The following is a 20069-nucleotide window of genomic DNA, read 5'->3' as shown; positions in this document are numbered from 1 at the left end:
ACATTTTGGAAGTACTGAAATACTAAAGGATAAAATGAGACATCTGAGATCCGTTTCAAAACAATAGTTATACCGGGCTGGAGTGATGACTGCTCGGTTAAGAGCATGTACTGGCTGGCATGGTGGATTTCTATGAGGGAGGTTTCCACAGATTTCTATAGACTGACTGGGTTCCAGGCCAGGCAGAGCTACACTGTGTCACCCTGCCTCAACAAAATCAAAGCGAGAGCACACATTGTTCTTGCAGAGAGGTCTGGAGTTCCAGTTCCAGCACCCACATCAGACATCAGGCAGCTCACAACTGCCTGCAACTCCAACTCTAGAGGATCTGACAACTCTTCTGACCTCACTCGTACGTATACACTGATGGTGATGACGGTGATGCAGCAACAACCAGCACTATGAGGCTTATGCCAGGGAACAGGTGCACCAATATAAAGGGAGAAAAAAGCAGCCCCCACCCAGGCTAACCCCTGTAATTACAGCAGCACTAAGGGAGCCTGAGACAGAAAAATTGCTCCAGGTTAAGGTGAGTCCATTGGATTTCAGCAGTTAAGCACACCTGTTCCTTTCCAGGACCTGGGTTTGGTTCCCAGCACCCACATGGTTGGTCACAACCATCTGTAACTCCAGGTCCAGAAATCCAATGCCCTCTTTTGGCCTCTGTAGGTACCGGGCATGCACAGAGTGCATGTACATACATGCAAGCAAAACTTACACAGAACATGAAAAAAATACATCTTTAAAAATAGCATCTCTTTCTTGTTGCAGTGGTTTTACCTTTATCCCAAGGCACAGGCAAGTGGACCTCTGGAGTTCTAGGCCAGGATGGTCTACATAGTGAGACCCTGTGTCCAAGGGGAGGAGGGGTGATTTATAAAGTTCATGTTCAATTACAGAGGAAGTTCTAAGTGACTGCTGGCTACAGAATGAGACCCCACTGAAAAAAAAGAGGAGACTCAGATTACACTAGGGCTATGGATAGGCTATATAATAAATTTCAAAACTGCTTTCCCAAGTCCACATTAAAGGCTGCTGCTTACATTATTCAATGTTAAGGCTACTTCATCATAACAAATCCTAAAACTTGTTCTGAACATGAGGTAAGGAAGTTGATAAATGAATTACATGACCAGCATGAAAAAAACAAAAACAAACAAACAAAAAAAAACAAAACAACAACAAAAAAAACTACCTCAGACTGATGCACTGTTAAGGCTCAAACCCAGGGTGCAAGAGAGCTAAAACCCAGATGTTGAGTGTGAGGTGATAATGGGTCCACTGTAAATGCACCAGAGGCAACTTCTCTGACAGAGGAGGGCAAAACCAGCGAAGTCACTTCCAATGCCACCTTTGTTTCCTTGTCAGCCTCACCATGGTGGATTCCAGGGAACTGCTGAAACACCAGGGGTCAGACCCTCAGAAGTGGCCAAAGTGGCAGGCAGAGTAACTGTGAGATCAGTACAAAAGACATAACTACTGAGCAGTTATACATATAAGGAAAGGAGTCAGGTTTCTCATAGTTTCAGAAGACATTTATAAACACAGAAAGGGGGGGTTAAGAAACTTCTCATCCCTTGAGACGGACTAATGGGTAAACGGCCTTGCTGGGGGAGCCTGATGATCGAGTTTGATCCCTGGATCTCACACTGGAAGAACACCAACCCCCAAAAAGTTGTCCTCTGATCTACATACCACATACACACACAACATCCCACAGCATGCTTGGCCTGCACTCAAGACACACCATACACTCACCGAATAATAACAGTAATAATAATAATAAAGTGAAAATTCTGATTAGGTGGAACATGCAAACTCAAGTTTAAACTATACAGCACACACAGGCGCCATGACTCAGTGAGTAGAGGTGCTTGCTACCAAGCATGACAACCTGAGTTCAATTCCCCTGGTGAAAGGAAAAGAACGGCAAGCTGCCCTCAGACCTCCACACATCTGCTGTGCATACACACACACTGACATGCAAATGAAGACACAGCAGCATGTTCACGATTATACATCATGTACAGATGACATACAGCTCAGCTCTAGGGGGAAAAAAATCACAGAACTGAGCAAGTAACCTTTTCATTTCTGTAACTGGAGCGAAGGTTCAATAGTTAACAAGCACACAGTATTCTAGAAGACCCAAGATCAATTCCCAGCTCCCACGGCAGGTAGCTCACAACCAGGCATGTAACTATAGCACCAGAGAATCTGACGCCTTTGGCCTCCACAGGCACCTTCACGCACAAGCACATACCCACACAGAGCCATAATTAATAATTTAAAATAAATCTAAAAATGTTTTTGATTTCTACATAGCTATACCAACAGCAAGAAACGCTTCAAAGTAGTATAAAAATAAGCCTTTGCCATGCCTGAAAAACTTATCAGAATGATAGGGATTTAGCAGCTAATCAACGCCCCAAAAGGAGGAGGTTCACTGTAGAGTCCACCTGGGCCTGGAGTCCCGCCTCAGCCCGGAGAGGAAAGTAAACATGGTGGCACAGGGCACAAGGATGCTGAGAGGAGACTGGTAAGAGATGACCAGGACAACACCAGAGTATCCCTCACAGAATACTAACCAGCTCCTAGGGGGCACCACACCACGTCCACTAGCCTAGATAGGCAAATTTTGTTTTGTTTTGAGACAGGGTCTCTCTGCAGAGACCTAGAACTACATAAAGTTCCTGGAACTTTTGTTCTGTAGACCTGACTGGCCTCAAACTCAAAGAGATCCACCTGCCTCTGCCTCCCTAGCTCTGGAATCAAAGGCGTGCGTCACCACGCCTGACCTAGTCATGCAAATTTACAAGCATAGAGAGGACAAGGATGGAGGGGTGCTCAATGCTTAAGAGCGCTTATCACTCTTGTACATCTGGCTTCAATTCCCAGCATCCACATGGTGGCTCACAACCACCTGCAACTCCAGTTCCAGGAACTTGATACCCTCTCTTCTGACCTCCATGAGTTTACACACACGTACAGTCACGCAGAACACTCATACACATAAAATAAATAAATAAATCTAAAAAAAAAAAGGACAGTGATGAGCCAGGTTATTAGCCCCAGATACAGTCTAAGGATGGGACTCCATCGCCTCTGTCATTTTCTTTCCAAGAATGCATGGCTTTCTCTGGTCATAAGGAAGGACCAGGGAGACTCTGTGTTCTTTAAAACTCTTTAAGGTGTATGGGCTAAAGAGGTGGCTCAAAAGTTAAGAACACTGGCTGCTCTTTCAAAAGTCCTGAGTTCAATTCTCAGCAACCACATGGTGCCTCACAACCATCTATAATGAGATCTGATGCCCTCTTCTCGTGTGCAGGCAGAATGCTGTATAAATAAATAAATAAATAAATCTCTTTAAAAAAGGAAAAAAACTCTAAGGTGCAGATGGAGACTAAAACTACAGCTCAGAGATAAGAGTGTCTGCCACACTAGGAGGAAGCATACTGCCCTAAACTTAAGGAAACTAGAGTCTAGAATATGTAATCCTACTAGCTAGTATCCTGGATCAAAACAGAACATACAATGAGCATGTTTGCACATACCTCTAATTCCAGCACTCAGGAAGCTAAGACAGGGACTCATGGGGAGTTCAAAGACAAGACTACGGTGAGACACGCAGGCCTTTTTATCCAGGCATTATCTCAGAATGTTCTAACTTCCGGAAATATGAAAATACACAAGCCACGTATAGAGGCATAAACCTATAATCCCAACACTCAGGAGAGGAGGTGGGGAATGAGGGTCTCCGTTCAAAGCCTGCCTGTTTCCACACAGTGAGGGAGACATGTTAAGAGTTTCTAGACTTAACTCATAAATAATTGAATCCAAATAGCCATGTCAGAAAGGTAGCTCTGTTAACAGATTGCTTGCCTACCTACCATGCATGAAGCTCTACGTTTGGTGCCCAGTACCGCATAGACTAGGCCTGATCTGGTGTCTTCTTCTGGTGTGCAGGGTACATGCAGACAGAACATTGTATACATAATAAATAAACAAACCTTTTTTTAAAAAAGTAAAGCAAACAAAAAAATTCACAAAGTGATTTCATCAGTCTATTGTAGATGACTTAGAAACCCTATTTTCTTTAAGGCACAATCTCCCCATGCAGCCCTGGCTGACCTGGAACTCAAGAGACCTGCCTGCCTCTGCAGATATCTGGGACTAAAGTAGTTCAGAGCCACACTCAACCCTGACACGCTGAATTTTTAACTTAGTGGACTGGGCCACAGGAAGGAGAAAAAGCTGAGCTACGCAAAGCATATTTCCACACACTGAAAACCAGCTACAAACCACTCAAAAAAAAAAAAAAAATCACAAGCTGGGAGTGGAGGAATGGCTCAGCACTTGCTCCACTTCTAGAGGACTGGAGTTGGACTCCCAACAACCACACATGGTGGCTTACAACTATCTGGAACTACAGTCCAAGGAGATCTACATCCGATCCTGGCCTCGATGGGCACAGACATACACGTGGTACAAATATAAAAGCAAGCAAAAAACAAACAAAAAACTGCACAAATAATAATGATAATGATGATCATGATATAAACCATTCAGGAGCTGAATCTAGTTGTTCAGTCTTTGTTACTACACAAGTTTCCTACTTCATTCTAAACACTGGAATGGCCGACCTCAGCTCAAACCATCAATGCTGGTGAGTTTTTACACCTTCCTCGCTGGGTACTAGTGGTTAAACCCAAAGATCCAACATCAGGAACTTGTCATGTATGAGATACTGGGCTCCAACCTCAGCTGAAATAAAGAGAGGGAGTTAAACAATAGAAAAAGAAATACGTAATCTCCAACTCAAGTTTTTATAAAATAGTTTAAATACATTTAAAGACAGTGGCGTGTAAATGGGTCAGGCCTATAGTCCCAGAACCCGACAGGCTGAGAGAGAAAACCTGCATGGGCTATGCAGTCAAACAATGACTACTAAGATAGCTCGGTATAAGATTCAAAAACTTAAAATTAAAAAAATTAACAACTAGCCAGACCATGGTGCATGCCTGTAATCCCAGCACTCAGGGAAGCAGAGGCAGGTGGATCTCTATGAATTTGAGGCCAGCCTGGTCTACAGAGTGAATCCAGGGCAGCCAAATCTACACAGAGAAACCTTGTTTCAAAAAAACAAACAAAAAGAAACTAAAACAGAATTTTTTTTTAAATTAAATAACACTTCCAACTAAAGGGAAAATGAGATTTGGAAGTAACTTAGAAAAGCTTTGCTGCCATCACCACTATCTTTATAGCACTCTACATAAAAATTTCCAAAGCTTCAGTGTTAACAGGGCTAAAAATATATCTTAAACCAAGCCTGAACCCTTTTTATAAGCATACTAAGCAGTAGAATCCCAAGCAACCAGGAGCCTGAAACAATGGTGGCCGGGAAAGGTTCCTTCTCCAAGAAAAAAGACAATGTTCCTGCTTAAAAGGAGCCCCGTTCCTTCCTCCAATCTGCCACATACATTTTTTCTAAGAAATAAAATAATTTTAAGCATTCTATATTAATTTAATGCTACTTCAAGATAACGGAATTTTCCTGAGATTTTAAAAATATGCAAAAAAAAAAAGCCTATCATGTAAATACTAAAAATCACAACATGCTAAACTAGAGGTAACTTCACAGAAATCATCCAGCCTCCAGTAAAGAAAGGATATAGCAATGAAGGCATCTAAAATTATCCTGTTAAAATAAGGATGAAGAGCTCTGGTATTATTTGATTTGGGGACCAAAAAGATATCTGGCTATATGTAATGCTTGTAAACAGGGAAACCACTGCGCTAAAACATTTCAAAATTAAACAAACAAACATTTATCAAAGAAACCCTGCTCAAAAAAAAAATTTTTTTTAAATCAGCTTCATCCTTTGACAGAATTTTTAAAGAAGGGCTACTCTAGTGAGCTACTACGTAATATTTACCCTGTACGTAAAGTGCCAGTGGTGGGTGGACAGGGAAAATCCAATATGTGATTTACTTAAACCTGAAAATGAGGTAAAAAGAATGTTTAGGTCTTTAAGGGATTCTATTCATGTGTTTTCTAATTCAAGGAGAGGCCTCTGCACACACCTCTCTCTACAAGACAGCAACCAATTGTGTAATTCCTCCCTCCAGCCTTTCAACTCAGCTAATATACAAAGGAAAGGACTTTCTCCATTGTGACCCTGTAATGAATCTTTGTTAACTAAAACCCTACTCAGAAATAGTCGTTTAATTTTCTTAATTCAGCATATGGTAAGCTGTAGAGAGAATGAACACAATAGATATATTGTATGCAAGAAGGTAAAGCCAATTTAAAAAAATACTCTGTCCTTCCCGTTCGGCTTTTTTTTTTTTTTTTTTTTTCTTGCACTGGGGATGGAAATCAGCATCCTTCCCACTCTAAGCCTTGATCAAAACACAAACTGGGAAGGAGACCTTTATCTCTGCCTCAGCAGCTGTCTGATTTGGACTCCATGGCTCTTTCTTGTCCTTTTAATCCAAATACCTACTGCAAAAGCCTAACCACTGTTAAAAGAACACTCATCTTTGAAGCGTTTTATGTAATGTATTCCCAGAGTACACCCCTTAATCCTGTAAAACTGTTATTAGTTAATGTTGTAATCAGCTAGGGAAAAGGGGAGAAACAGGCACTTGGGTTCGGTTTAATGCAGGCATCTCACAGTGTTCCTCATTCTGAGGTCTACAAGGCACAGAGATTGAACGCCATTAAGTTTTCTTATAATTTTAGCGCCTTTCCATTCCTTTCGTTTAAATGATTCAAAAATCTAGTTTCCTTTCTAGTAGTGATCGCATATTTAACAAAACACATTCCACTATAGGGATAAAGGGCTGTCGGTCAATTCAGCTCCACAGCTGGGTTGGCAAGAACATTTCTTGTAGGCAGAAAGATAAGCAACAAACAGAGAGTACCTGTTTGGGGTGGGGGCTGGGGCATGAGAACTGGGAATTCCAGGGTCAAGGGTGAAGAGGAGATTACTTTCTGTCACCTTGTCATGCTCTGCGCCCATTAAAGGTGTACTACCCAAATAAAAGCCATTCGTTTGAAAGTGAGAACCGTCGCGTTCCGATAGGACAGAGGAGCTTCGGGGAGACAAGTCTGCAGAGGCTTCAAATAACCTGCTTTGTACCCGGAGCATCTGCTTTTGCTCCACAACAGGTAAAAACAGTGCTGTAAACGCAGGGTCGGCAACGTGCCGGCGAGCCCTCTGCTAGCGCCGCGCTCCTCGGGCTCTCCAGACACCCCTCCTGCGCGCCTCCTCCCCCTCCCTCTCGTGCATTCTGAGCGGCTCCGCCGATTCCCACATAAAGTGGGTCCTGGCCGCCATCTTAGAGAGTCATTCACACCAGCCGGACCGCGGCAGCACGCTCCCAAGCCTCCTGGCACTCAAGGTCCCCGACCCCTTCCTGGCGGCTCTCCCTCTCCCTCATCTTGCACAGGGGGGTCAAACTCCAGGTGTGAGGCGAGCAGGGTCTCTGAAATCTGCAGAACGTGAAATGTCAAGTCTGACCATCTAACACAGGAGCACAGCGACTGCGGCAATGCACGTGTTTGCACGTCGGTGCGAACCAATTACCCAAGCAGAGACCCACAACAGATCCACCCGGGATTCAAAGGGCGTACATCGCCGAGGGTTTCCACTCCAAAAACCCGCTAAGTGTTTTCTCCTCCACACTGAGGTTGTGCTCCCGGAGGGCAGGGACCCGGGCTGAGTGAGGGGTGGAGCAGCACCGACAGAGAAAGTTCCCATCTGCTCGCACTCAGCTGCTGCAGTCCCCCCTTCATCCCGGGGCACCGGGGCCAACTGCGTCTCCGGACCAACCCCCTCTCCAGTGTCTCAGGCTCCACGTAGTAAACACCCCGAAGAGTCCCGGGCAGCGCGCACCTCCCCCAGGCCTGCGGAGGACACCCTGGCAGGTTATGAATGGCCTCACTATGCCCAGCTCCTTTTCACACGCGGGCACGCGCACACGCGCGCCCCAGAGGCGAAGATTTAATGCCCCGGTAACAGCAACGGCCAACAGAATCAATGGCCCTCCATCAGAGAGAAAGAAAGGTGCTCACGCCTGCCAGGCCTCACCAAAGAGGCTCCAGACCGGGCGACACAGCCCATTTTCCCAGGTTGACTCTAATGAGGTCGCTCCCCTAATTTCATTCCCTTCACCCACTGGAGAGTGGGAATTCAGAGTAAGGCTAACTTGGAACCTTTCAGGATACTGGATATCAGAAGAAACTAATTTCCACGGGTAATCACAGATTTGCTCTGTTCTTTCTAATGTGTGAAAGTATGAATAAATCCTCAGTGTAAGTGGGGTTGCATGCTGAGACCTCTACCAGTTACGGGACACGCGTTTTCTGGGAGCAAATAAGCGCTAAATGCTACCAAGACGTATGAAAGGCAACATTTATTTTTTTATTTTTATCTTTCACGAGCAAAAAGTATTCAGAGAAACCGAAAAGTCACACCTAATCGCTAAAGATTTGCACTTTTTGGCTACTTCGTTAACGATTTGGGGGGTGGAGGATCTACTGTAAAGAAACCGCTCGGTCACCAGCACGGCACGGGAATGCATCCGCGGCGCCTTGGCGTCCGCGCTCCTTTCCCCGCGAGCCCCGGGACACGGGCAGCCCACCTAGCCGCCGCCGAGCGCCAGGCAGCCCGCTCCACCCAGCCGCGCAAACAGCAGCAGCAGCTGCCGCTGCACGAATCTGCCGAGAACGGTCCCTGCTCCGGGTGCCTGCCACCTCCCGGTGCCGCCCGATGCCTGGCGCGGCTGTGCGGGCGCTCGGGGTCCCGGCCGGCCGCGCTGGGCTGCGAGGCAGCGCGCAAAGACGAACCCTGGCGGCGCTCACCGCTCGGGTTCCCTCGGTGGCCGCACGGCAGCCGCCCGCCCAGAGCGCCGGGGCCAGCCGCGCGTCGCCGCTCTGCCGGTGGCCAGCAACGGGCCGGAGAGGCGCCCGAGGTGCCAGCGCGGCCCCGGGCCTCGTGTCACTCACCGTTTGAAATGCTCGATGATCTTCTCTTCCCGCACGTTCTCCGGTAAGTTTCCCACCCAGAGGTGCCTGGTTTCCCGGACCATGCTGGGCGGTGTGCCGGCGACCGCGGTGGCTGGCTCCCCTTCGCCGGCTTCGTACCCGGCCGTCAGCGCAGGGAGGCGGGCGCCGGGGCGGCGGCGGCGGCGGCTGCGGCGGTGGCGTCGGCAGCGGCGGCGGCTCCTCCGGCTCCCCCCGGTGCAGAGACCATCCCTCTCCCCCAGGTTCTGACTCTCGGGCCTCGCAGCTCCGCTCTGCCGCCACCACACACCCGATGCCGACCCTCGCGCTCCGGCGGCGCATGCGCGCGGGCGGCGGCGGGAGGGGGAGCGGGAGGAGGGGCGAGCGAGACCCGGGCAGCCGCGACTACGACGGAGCCGGCGCTGTGGCTGCCGGACGCTTCCCACCGGCGCGCGCGGCCCGCCTCCCGCCGCCTGGCCGCCGCCCCCTGGCCGCGGGCGCGCGCGCGTCCTCCCGCCCCGACGCCGCGTTCCTCCCAGCTGGCGCGCAGGCGCGCGGAGCCCCGGAGAGGGAGGAATGCGGAGCCGGGAAGCGGCGCCCGCGCATTCAGCTTAGTGCGCAGGCGCGACGCGGGGCGGGAGGCCGGCCGCCGGAGGCGTCCGGGGAGGCTGGGGCCGCTGCTCCTTGCGGTCAGGCGTTGTTCTGGGGAAACAGAAGAGAGCCCGATTAGTTTCTAGGCAAAGCGGCTTCTGGAGGCCGAAGTCCCCATGCCTGGCGGCCCTACGTCCCGCCCCTGACCGTTTCCGGACGCCTAGATTCCCCGCCTGCTTGGGAAAGTGGTCGGGACCAGGCCGCCCTTTTCACCGCCCAGACAAGGGACCAGCGCTGCAGAAACCCATCCCGCCCAAGAATCATTGACTTGTAACGTTAAGCAACTTTTATACTGGAGTTTGCGAAACCTTTTGCAAGATGTCTTTGCTCATCGTTACGGTACACAAGAATTAGAGCTGAAATGATGCAGGCGTTTCATACTGTTCCTCGCAGGGTTTGGTATAGTTTGTTTTTTAAGCAGGGACGATTACACCTCCAGACTTTTGAAAGCTGCAGTTGACCTTTTGTATAAGGCCGGCTTGCAGAAAGATAAAACCTCAAAAGCCATCTGTATAGTAACAGGAAAAAAAAAAAAAAGCTCATTAAAACCGTCAGAAACTTTGTTTTTCATACACACACAAAAATGTTGCTCTAGGTACAGCCTAGACTTTTTGTCTCAGTGCCCTTAAGTATTACAAAGTGCACAGTACACACAGACTAGGGTTCTAATCAAGGACCTCGCCCACTTCTAACAAGGGCTCTATATCACTAATTTATATTCGCAGTTCTTGGTGGTGGTTTTTGTTTTGCTTAAATTCAGATCGGTCGTTTGTATTTGGAGAAAGGCTCTCATATAGCTCAGGCTAGCCTCAAACTTTTAATTCTGCTCCCACCTCCTAGTACCTCCCAACTGAATTTGTGGTATTTTGAATTGAAAAAAAATCATAAACGGTAGTAATAATATCTGGGGTCACATAATTGTGACATTATGTCACATTTGCACATAAACAATTGCACATAATTGTTTCTTTTGTGTCATAAAAGGTGAATTACTAGGGTTTTTGTTTTCTATTCATTTTCTGCCATGTAGACTCACTTTCTTGATGTCAGAACCTAAGACACATTAACCTGTCTTGTGTTGGTTTAATACTCTATACTGGATTTAATATACTGACTTCAGCCGATTTGATCACCTGAAATAATCTTGGGACAGTCACAAAGCTAAACAAGTGCCAACATCATAAAATACAAATATGAGGCAGATGCAGTAGTGTATATCTGTGACACCAGCACTCTAGAGGTGTGGGCAAGATCACTGGTTCAAAGTCAGCCTGAGCTGCAAAATGTCCCTGTCTCAAAGCAAAAAATAAAACAGAGTGAAGCAGCCCTGGATTTGATCTCCAGGATAAAGGAGACCTGATGGTGTGATGGTGTGTGCTGATAATTTCAGCACTCCACTGGAAAGTGGAGGCAGAAGGATCAGAAGTGAAGGTTATCCTTAGCTACATGGGGAGTTCCAGGCTAGCCTGAGATAGAAGAGACCCTGTCTCAACAACAAAAGTATAAAACTTTTTCCATACCTTAAGAATAAAATAGAGCCCAGCACAGGGTATACTTCTTTAATCCCAGCACTCAAGAGGCAGAGGCAGGCAACCCGTTGTGAGTTCTAGGCCAGGACAGCCAAGGCTACACAGAGAAACCCTGTCTGGCAAAAAAAAAAAAAAAAAAAAAAAAAAAAAGTGTAAAACTGGACAAGCAAGCACCTTTTGCTTAGTCCCAGCTCGGGTGTTTGTTTCATTTTCGCAGTGCTTTGCATTTTTGCTGGTAACACATCAGGAAACTGGTAAAGCTGTTTTCTGTTTCCATCTGTGTTACAAAATACTTAAGGGGGATTTCTTCATGAACCTGTGTCTTTGTAAGTTTCCATAGAAGGGAAGAACAAAACAAAGAGGAACCAACAGGAAGACAATCTACTCTAATTTTCTGATGTTTTAAAAATAATCTTAGGTCAGGGCTGGGGAGATGACTCAGCAGTTAAGAGTGCTCACTGTTCTTTCAGAAGGCTGAGTTGGATTCTCAGCACCCATGTCTGGCTCACAATTAACCACCTGTAAGTCTTAACTCCCTAGGTATCCAGGCCTCTGGCCTCTAAGGGCACATGTACTCTCCTGCACAAACCAACACAAGAAACACACATACGCATAATTAGAAGAAAAAATTGAGATAGCAGGGTGGTGCAGTGGTGCACACCTTAGTCCCAGAAGTCAGGAAACAGAGGCCGATGGATCTCTGTGAGTTCAAGGCCAGCTTGGTCCACATAGTGAGTTCCACTAACAGGGCTACACAGAGAGACCCTGTCTCAAAAGTATATTTTAAAAAATGAAAATAAAACTTTAAAAAATCGTGGTAATGTTTGGGTAATATGGTATACAGCTTTAATCACAGCAGCTGGGAGGCAGAGGCAGGCAGACCTCTATAAACTGGAATCCAGTCTACATGCTGAGTTCTACAACAGCCAAGGTAAGATAGTAAAACCCTGCCTCAAAAAAACATAAAAGAATCTTAGAAGTTGCTCATGGTAAAAGAATAAACAGAAGGTTTCCAGGCCCTAACTCCACGATGGAGCTTTTGTCTGTGCTGCACCAGGCCTGTCCCCATCACTGCAAACCACAGAAATATAGGTTGTGATTTAACTGTGAAAATAGATGAGGTGCATCTCATTTGAATATTAAAGAGAATTTAGAAAGGTGACATTAAAGCAGAGCCATTTGCAAAGGGGAATTAAAATAGATTTGCTTTTAATCAACTCCTATTTTCACTCTGTGAAGAGCTGCTGTATTTAGCATGCTAGACATGCTCAAAGAGTTCAGTCATGCGTAATGGAAGCTTCGATGGGGAAAGCTTCTGAGCCTCCACCTCTGGCTTTGAACATTAAACCTCATCACTAGAGCGGATAAATTATTATCCCTATTTAGGCAGAAGAACAGAATAGTCACCAGATACTTAACAAAAATATAGTTACAAACTGAATCCCAAGCTATTAAGATTAAGCTATTTTTCAGGAAGATATGTACTTAAAATATATGCATTTCTTTTAAACGCCATCATATAAGCCATCATATAAAATATTTTTATATAAAAATATGTTAACTAGCTTTAAAATGACCAAAGCCCAAAGCACATGAGAACAGGACAATAAGAATTTCAGATCAGCCTGTTATAATCAGAGTTGGTTTTTCATCTTATTGCAAACACTTAAAAGTATTTGAATTCTTGCTATTTTTGAGGATCTAGTGGTGAAAGAGAGAGAGCAATCTCTTACCAAACTAGCAAGCAGTCTGGGAAATTATCTGCATAAATTACCAGCACTCCAATAGTTGGATAGTGTCTACCTAGTCCTGTAGACTCCTGCAAGAAGCAACATTTTATAGTCTACTATAAAGAGTTCATGACCCTAAGAGACCTAACTAATTTGTTCTCTGTTTTTAACTTGAAGCTAGACTCAGTGGTGCATACCTTTAATCCCAAGCAGAGGAAGATGGATCTCTGTGAGTTCGAGGCCAGCCTTGTCTACAAAGCAAGACAGCCAAGGCTACACAGAGGAATCCTGTCTCAAAAAGGGGTGGGGGTGGTAAAGAGATGCCTCAGCAGTTAAGAGCACCGTCTGCTCTTCCAAAGGACCTGGGTTCAATTCCCAGTAACCACATGGCAGCCCACAACTGTCTGTAATGCCAATGCCAAGGAATCTGACACCTTCACACTAATGCACATAAAATAAAATTAAATAAATTTAAAACAAAGTTCTCTGGAAACATAGAATAACTGACTTTCTTAGAGAATTGGTTCTTAACTCTACCCTTCTTTATCCCAGGAAAGTGGCTCGCTCACAAGACTTCTGTGTAGAAATGTAACTGCTTTGTCTAATATCCAGAATTATTAAGTAATATTTGTAGGATTAAACTAAAAATACACTAGATACTTACAAATGTAAATTATGGTTGCTGTCTTAAGTGATAGAATCTCAATTTTTCTTGTTTGAGTCTTCCCATGACTCGAAATGACCTAAAATATTCCATGTAGTCCACGATGGCCTTGAAGTAATCCTCCTGCCTCTGCCTTTTGAGTGTTAGGATTACAGAAGTAAGCCACTCTGACCTGCTAAAATTTGAATTAAAAAAATAAATTATTAGGCTAGGTACAGTAGCACATACCTTTAGTCCCAACACTTGGGAGGCAGTGACTTCTAGGACAGCCAGTGCTACACAAAGAAACCCTGTCTTGAAAAGCCAAAAATAAATAAGTAGAAATTTCTCTGTTATTTTTTTTTCTAAACTTCTCTTCACTTTTGTAATTGGAAAGAAAACATAATAACAAATTTACTTTGGGTTATTTATTTTGTACTGTAATGCTGGAAGTCCAACCCAGAGGTTTCATGGTACGGTTTGAATTCCATCCCCAGCCCAGTTAAATGATTTCTTTGCAAGTCAGTATCTGAATCAAAGTTTCCTCTGAAATGTTAGTGCCTGACTACAACAAATCTCCATATACAACAGATTCCATATGAACAAAATGATGTTATTAGCATATATATATATATATATATGGGGTTTTTTTTTGGTTTTTTTTTTTTGAGCTGACCTGGACTCCCTACACTTGCCTCTGCCAATGCTGGGATTAATGGCATTTGACACCATACTGCCTCATTCATCATTTAAAAAAAAAATTAAAATAATAAAAATTAAAAAAAAAAAAAAGTGCAGCTAGGCATGCTGGCACAGGCCTGCAATCCTAGCACTCAGGCAGAGGCAGGCAGATCCTGAGTCCAGGACAGCCAAGGCTACACAGAGAAATCCTGTCTCAAAAAATAAGACAAAAAGGAAACTAAAAACCCAAGTGCAATGTTCATATCCACATTAAAAAACAGTAAGGGGGCCCAGGCATGGTGACACATGCCTTTACTCCCAGCACTGAGGAGGCAGAGGCAAGGGGAACTTCTGTGAATTTTAGAGAAGACCTTCCATGGCTATACAGAGAAACCCTGTCTGGAAAAGCCAAAAAACAGAAAACACACACACACACATACAGGAAGAAACAAACTGTAAGGAAATTCTTTGCCATAAATGATACACATTATCCAAATACCTTAGATCTAGAAAATTACAACTTTTAAACTGTCAGGAAGCAAGTTGAAAATAAGTAATGCAAACCTGACTAATTTCAGCGATTATCCAGCGATTGATAGGATATTAGAAATCAAAATACCAAATAAAATGTGGTTAGCTGCCTTTCAAATGTGTTGAATTTCCCCGGTTTTAGAGTTTTTCAGCTCTATTGCACTCTTAGAAAACTGGTTCTACTTTTAAAGATGCAAATAAAGGAGGATTCATGTATTCACTCTAAGTGTGTGTTTTTGTTTTTCCAGACAGGGCTTCTCTCTGTAGCCCTGGCTGTCCTGGAACTGGATCTCTAGACCAGGCTGGCCTTGAATTCACAGAGATACACCTGTCTCTGTCTTTGGAGTGCTGGGTTTAAGGGTCTGTACCACCACTGCCAGGCCTAAGTATGTTTTTTGAACTGGGCAGAGTGGCTCAAGTTGTAACTCCCGACACTAAACATGGGATCAGGAAGTTCAGACCAGCCTAGGGCTAGAGTAAGAACTTATAAAAAGACAAAAAGAAAAAAATAAAGGAAGGAAAATGTTTTTGAACTGCTGCCACTTCAACATTTGCTCTTCTACACTATTTAACATCAGCCTCACTACATACCAAGCGCAAGAGCAGCTCTTGGAATGGGGCCTGTGGGTTGGGGAGGGGTAGAGTGTCTTTGCGTTGCACTCAGGTGTGCGTAGCTGTGTATGGAGATTCAAACTTAGGTGTTTATGCTTGCAGAGCAAGAGCTCATGCCCACTACGCCATCTCCCAGAACCCAGATATTCGTATTTTAGTAGAAAATATTCAGACAAAATAATATTCAAACAAAAAATTTTTTTCAAGCCTCAAAATTCCTGGGACCTATTTAACTTATATTTGGGAAATACTTTGACTGAAAAGGGAGGAGTCCTCAGATAACTAACTTTGAGAGCCTAGATGAATTTCAAAATACTTGGGGTGGGGGAGAAGCTGGCTAGCGGTGGTGGCACAGGCCACTAATCCCAGCACTTGGGAGAAAGGCAGGCAGATCTCAGTGAGTTCAAGACCAGCCTCCTCTACAAAACAAGCCCAGAGATAGCCAAGGCTACACAGAGAAGCCTTGTCTCGAAAAAAAACAAAAGAAAAAGGAAGCATCCAGGTCCAGTGAGTTATCACTGACGATTTCACTGACAAAATGCCCTAAATAAAAATTTATTAAAAATTTAAAAGAATTTAAAAATTCTCCACCCATCTGAGTTTTGCTTGGTTTGGATTTTGTTTTTCGAGACGGTTTCTCTGTGTAACCCTTCTGCAGACCAGGCTGGCCTCGAACTCCCAAAGATACTGCCTCTGCCTGCGAAGTGCTGAGATTAAAGCTCTGTGCCATCACACCTGGTTTACGAGTCTGAATTTTTAACACACACCCAAACACAGGCCTTTAATTATTTTTCTTTTAATTTGTCCTAAAAATGTGGCAGTAAAAGGCATTTGCCCTTCACAGCTCTCACCTTAAAGAAATGTCCCCTTAAGTCGGGCTTTCCCCCCACTGGAGGAAGGTCTTTGAGAGACCCGATTAAACAACACATTTTCTGCTCACAGAATGTATGACCTGGGGTTCTTTTGCAACCCGCAAATGACAGCTTCGCTGGGATTCTACCTGCTCTAGGCTAGCTTTTTCCTCACTGGCTCCTGCAGGAACCGCTCACAGCTCTCGGTTCCCACCGGGAAGGCAGATCCGGCTCCGCCCAGAGCCATGTCGGCTGACCTCACGGAGGTCATCGGCGCTCACGCACCTGCAGGCCGCCTCGCCAGCCCCCACCCCAGGCCCGGGGGAGCCCCGGGCCCGAAGGCAGGCTGGGAACCCCCCGACGAGGGGCAGCCCCAGCCAGCGTGCTTTCTCCACGAGGTCTCCCCGGCCACTACTCCGGAGGGCAGTTTCCCGGCTGCGCCTCAAACTCGGGGCCGCACGGCAAGTGGGGTTCGCGGCTTCCTAGGTCTTTTCCCCAATAAGAACCCAGAGCCCTGACAGTCCTGTCCACTCCGCTCCCAGGGAAGGGCACATGCGGTCACTATGGTTACCGCGGGGCGAACCCATCGCGGAGGGAACGCTGGCGGTCTGGTGGCCTCCGGCCGCCCACGCGGCCGACCAGGGCACCCTCGCTTGCGGCGCCCGGGGTCACCGAGGCCCGTCGGAAAGCGCTCAAACATGGCGCGGGAGAGGGGTCAGCAAGAGGCCCCCAGCGCCGCGGCTTTGGTTTTCAGCCTTCCTCCAGCAGGCGACCCGTCACCCCTCAGAGACCGTCCCCGAGACTGGAGGGGAGGAGAACAAGAGAGGTCCTCAAACGCTCTTCCCCACCAAGCAACGCGGAAAACCGCACGCGGCCGGACTGCGCACGCGCGCGGCGAGGCCACCCATTTCTAGCCCTCCCCCTCCCGCCCCTCCAAGGAGCACGAGGTTGCGCGAGCGCGCATGCGCGACACGCGGAGGGAAACGTTGGAGAGGGGAAACCTGTCCATTGTGAGGGAACCGCCCCCGCAGGCGCGCGCGCGCACGTGCCTCTCTCACAGCCTCGCGGGCGCGCGCCGTGGTCTCTGCGGGGCGCCAGGCGCATGCGCTTTGGGGTGTGGAGGGTGGGGACGACCGCAAAGCTCGTGGCTTTATGGCCGAGTTACCCTGAGAAGTTTCTGGAGAGGCGGATACAAAGGGCACCTAGTGGGTGGGATTTTTCGAAAGTAGACAAGACCAAAGTACACAGCCGCCGGCCTGAGCGGAGCCCGAGTCCGGCGCCACGCTCCCACCCTGGGAGGAAGCGTGGAGACGGCAGCACCCGTGGCGCGGACGGGGGGAGGGCTGGGACGCGGGGTGGCGGAGCCGCGGGGCGCGGCACAGTGGCGGTGGACGCTCCGTCCTGGGGGCCCCGGACCCCGCTCTCCCTAACTGCGCTCGCGCGGGGCCTCCGACGCGCCGGTCCTCGCTCGGACGCCCCTGCGCTAACGGGGATGGGATGTGCGCCCGAGTTCTCCCGGGAGGGCGCGTGGGCAGCGTGGGAAGGAACGGCGTCCTCCCGTCCCTCCCTCCGTGGGAAGCAGGGGCTCCCCGCGGAGCATCGGAGCGCGGGCGCCGGGCCCACGGCGCCTCGGGTCTCCGCGGCGGGGCCCGCCCGGCTGCCATTTTGTGGCGCGGCCGCCATTTCGCGCGGCCCGGGGGGCGGGGGCGGGGCGCGGCCCGGGGGCGTGGCCGGTGGGGGCGGAGCCGGCGGCAGGCGCGCCCCCGGCCCCTTTGTTCTTCGCCCCGGGTCGCGGGGTCCCTCGGGCCCGGCCGCCTCCTCGGCGCGGCGTGTGAACGGTGGGACGCAGCGCCGGGGCGTGCGGGATCCCGGAGCCCATTGGCAGCGGGGTGTGTCCCCGTGCAGGGATGACGTCCTGCGTGGGGAGCCTCGAGCCGCCGCGGTGGGAAGGGGCAGCGGGCGAGCTTGGCATCCCGAACCCCTGCAAACAAAGTCAAGTGCGGCCGGGGCCACCCCGCGCACGGGGCATGGTGTAACAAAGGGGCCGGGGCTGCGAGGGGCCGAGCGCGGGGGCGGGTCTCGCGCAGCCCGCGGGTGGAGGAGCCCCGCGAGCTCGGCCTCCATTGGCTGGCCCTCCAGCCAAGCCCGTTCTTGCCGACCCAGAAGCTGGAACAATAAATAGGTTGGGATGGCTTTCTTCTGTCGACATCAACTTCCACTTAAGTTATTTTCAAAAGCTTTATGGGTTTATTAAAAAGCGGACAATAAAATACGTTCCTGGCATCGCCCTTTCACTTCTGGAAAAAAAAAAAAAAAGCGATTGTCTGGCTTCTTAGGGAATATTTAAATGCGAGTGTTGGAGTGTGTGATGTTCAAATGTGTGCCACTATTTTAACAAAGCCAGGAAATCTAAAAAAGACGTGTTGCTAAATCTGTCCTCCAGCCTTGTTTTTGTGCAGTTTCTTCTTTTAATGGTTTACGTGGTTTTTCTAAACAACAGCCTGATATCATAAAGGAACCAGCCCTTCCTGACTCATCTATTTGCGTCTAGGCTACAGTAGGCTTTTTTGGTTTTCTCACTATGTATAATTATGGCGACTGCTTATGTTTTCTGTAATAGTGGGGTAAAGCTTATGACAGGATGAAAAGGTCAAAAACGTTGTTGAGGGAACTGATCGGGATTTTATGACTTCCAGATGAGAGAATTATAGGAAAGGCTTTTTTTTTTATGAGTTGGTGGGCTGGTGGAGTTATAAAATTGTATACTGTGTCTTTAAGATTACGTAAATCTTCTGAAACAAACCTTTAGTAGTGATTACTTAAAATATGTTTCTGTCACACTTTTCTCTTTCCCTGTAATCAAGTAAAATCATTAAAATCCTTATTTTTCAAGACAAGGTTTCTCTGTAACAAGCCCTGGGAAATTATTAAAATCTTACACTGGGAAGTTCAAATATTGTGGCAAGCAAAATAGACTACTAATTGATGGATTTCCTTTCAGAGAATGACTGCCCAGTACGTCATTGTACAGATGAGAAGGGTCTTATATTTTGATTTCTAATTCCTTTAGAACACTTTATTGTTTTTGAGACAGACTCATATTGCCCAGGCTGGCCATGAACTCAGCTTTATAGCTGAGGATAAACTTGAACTCAAGATCTTCCAGTCTCTAGATTATGCCCAGGGTTTTGTTGTTGTGTCAGTTTTTAAAATTTATGTATGTGTTCTTGCAGGTCAGAGAAGGGTGTGGGGCTGGAGTTATAGGCACTTTGGAACACTGTCTTGAGCAAGAGTAGAAAGAGCTCATAACCACTGACCCATCTTTGCAATCCCCTGTACCCAGGTCTTTCTGGTTTGGTTTGGTTTTTGTTTTGTTTTCTGTTTTTCAAGACAGGGTTTCTTGGTGTGGCCCTGTCCTGGAACTCACTCTGTAGACCAGGCTGCTCTGGAACTCACCTGCTTCTGCCTCTCAAGTGCTAGGATTAAAGGCCTGCGCCACCAACGCCCAACATGTACCCAGGTTCTTAAGACAGAAATGCTGTGTCCTTTAGCTCATGCCTTTGGATTCTTACTTCGGTTCTCTGTTTTTTTATTTGGTGAAATATTGTGTGCTTTTGAACATTAGAAACACTTAAGTTTCTCGTTATTCTAGGAAAAGACAACTTTTCATGCCAAATTAGGCAGAGGAGGGAATTTAAAACTACAATCGTAACCTTTTCCTGATGAAGATAAATGAGCTTTTTAGAGATTTTAGTAATATGGGAAGTCCTTCAGAGTATTTTTGGCAGCAGTTAGTACTCCTACGTGCTGTAATAGTTTTTCCCCTTTGAG

At 47.1% G+C, this 20069-nt stretch overlaps 1 protein-coding gene across 3 annotated transcripts in view; it reads right to left on the bottom strand.

Moving 5' to 3' along the window:
• The window catches only part of Spen (spen family transcriptional repressor), a 70607-nt gene extending 61153 nt beyond the window's left edge, over positions 1 to 9454 (bottom strand). The window contains exon 1 of one of the 3 annotated variants that reach the window (XM_060379149.1): positions 9014 to 9454. In XM_060379149.1, the coding sequence (XP_060235132.1) occupies positions 9014 to 9352 (339 nt within the window). In that variant the 5' untranslated portion in view covers positions 9353 to 9454. The remainder of the gene's footprint in view (positions 1 to 9013) is intronic. The other 2 variants (XM_060379152.1, XM_021630746.2) reach the window with 2 other exon arrangements.
• Positions 9455 to 20069: the final 10615 nt, after the last annotated feature.

This window comes from Meriones unguiculatus, chromosome 3 (assembly GCF_030254825.1).
Source record: "Meriones unguiculatus strain TT.TT164.6M chromosome 3, Bangor_MerUng_6.1, whole genome shotgun sequence".
NCBI classification, from domain to species: domain Eukaryota; kingdom Metazoa; phylum Chordata; class Mammalia; order Rodentia; family Muridae; genus Meriones; species Meriones unguiculatus.
This window is presented reverse-complemented; position numbering and strand designations above follow the sequence as displayed.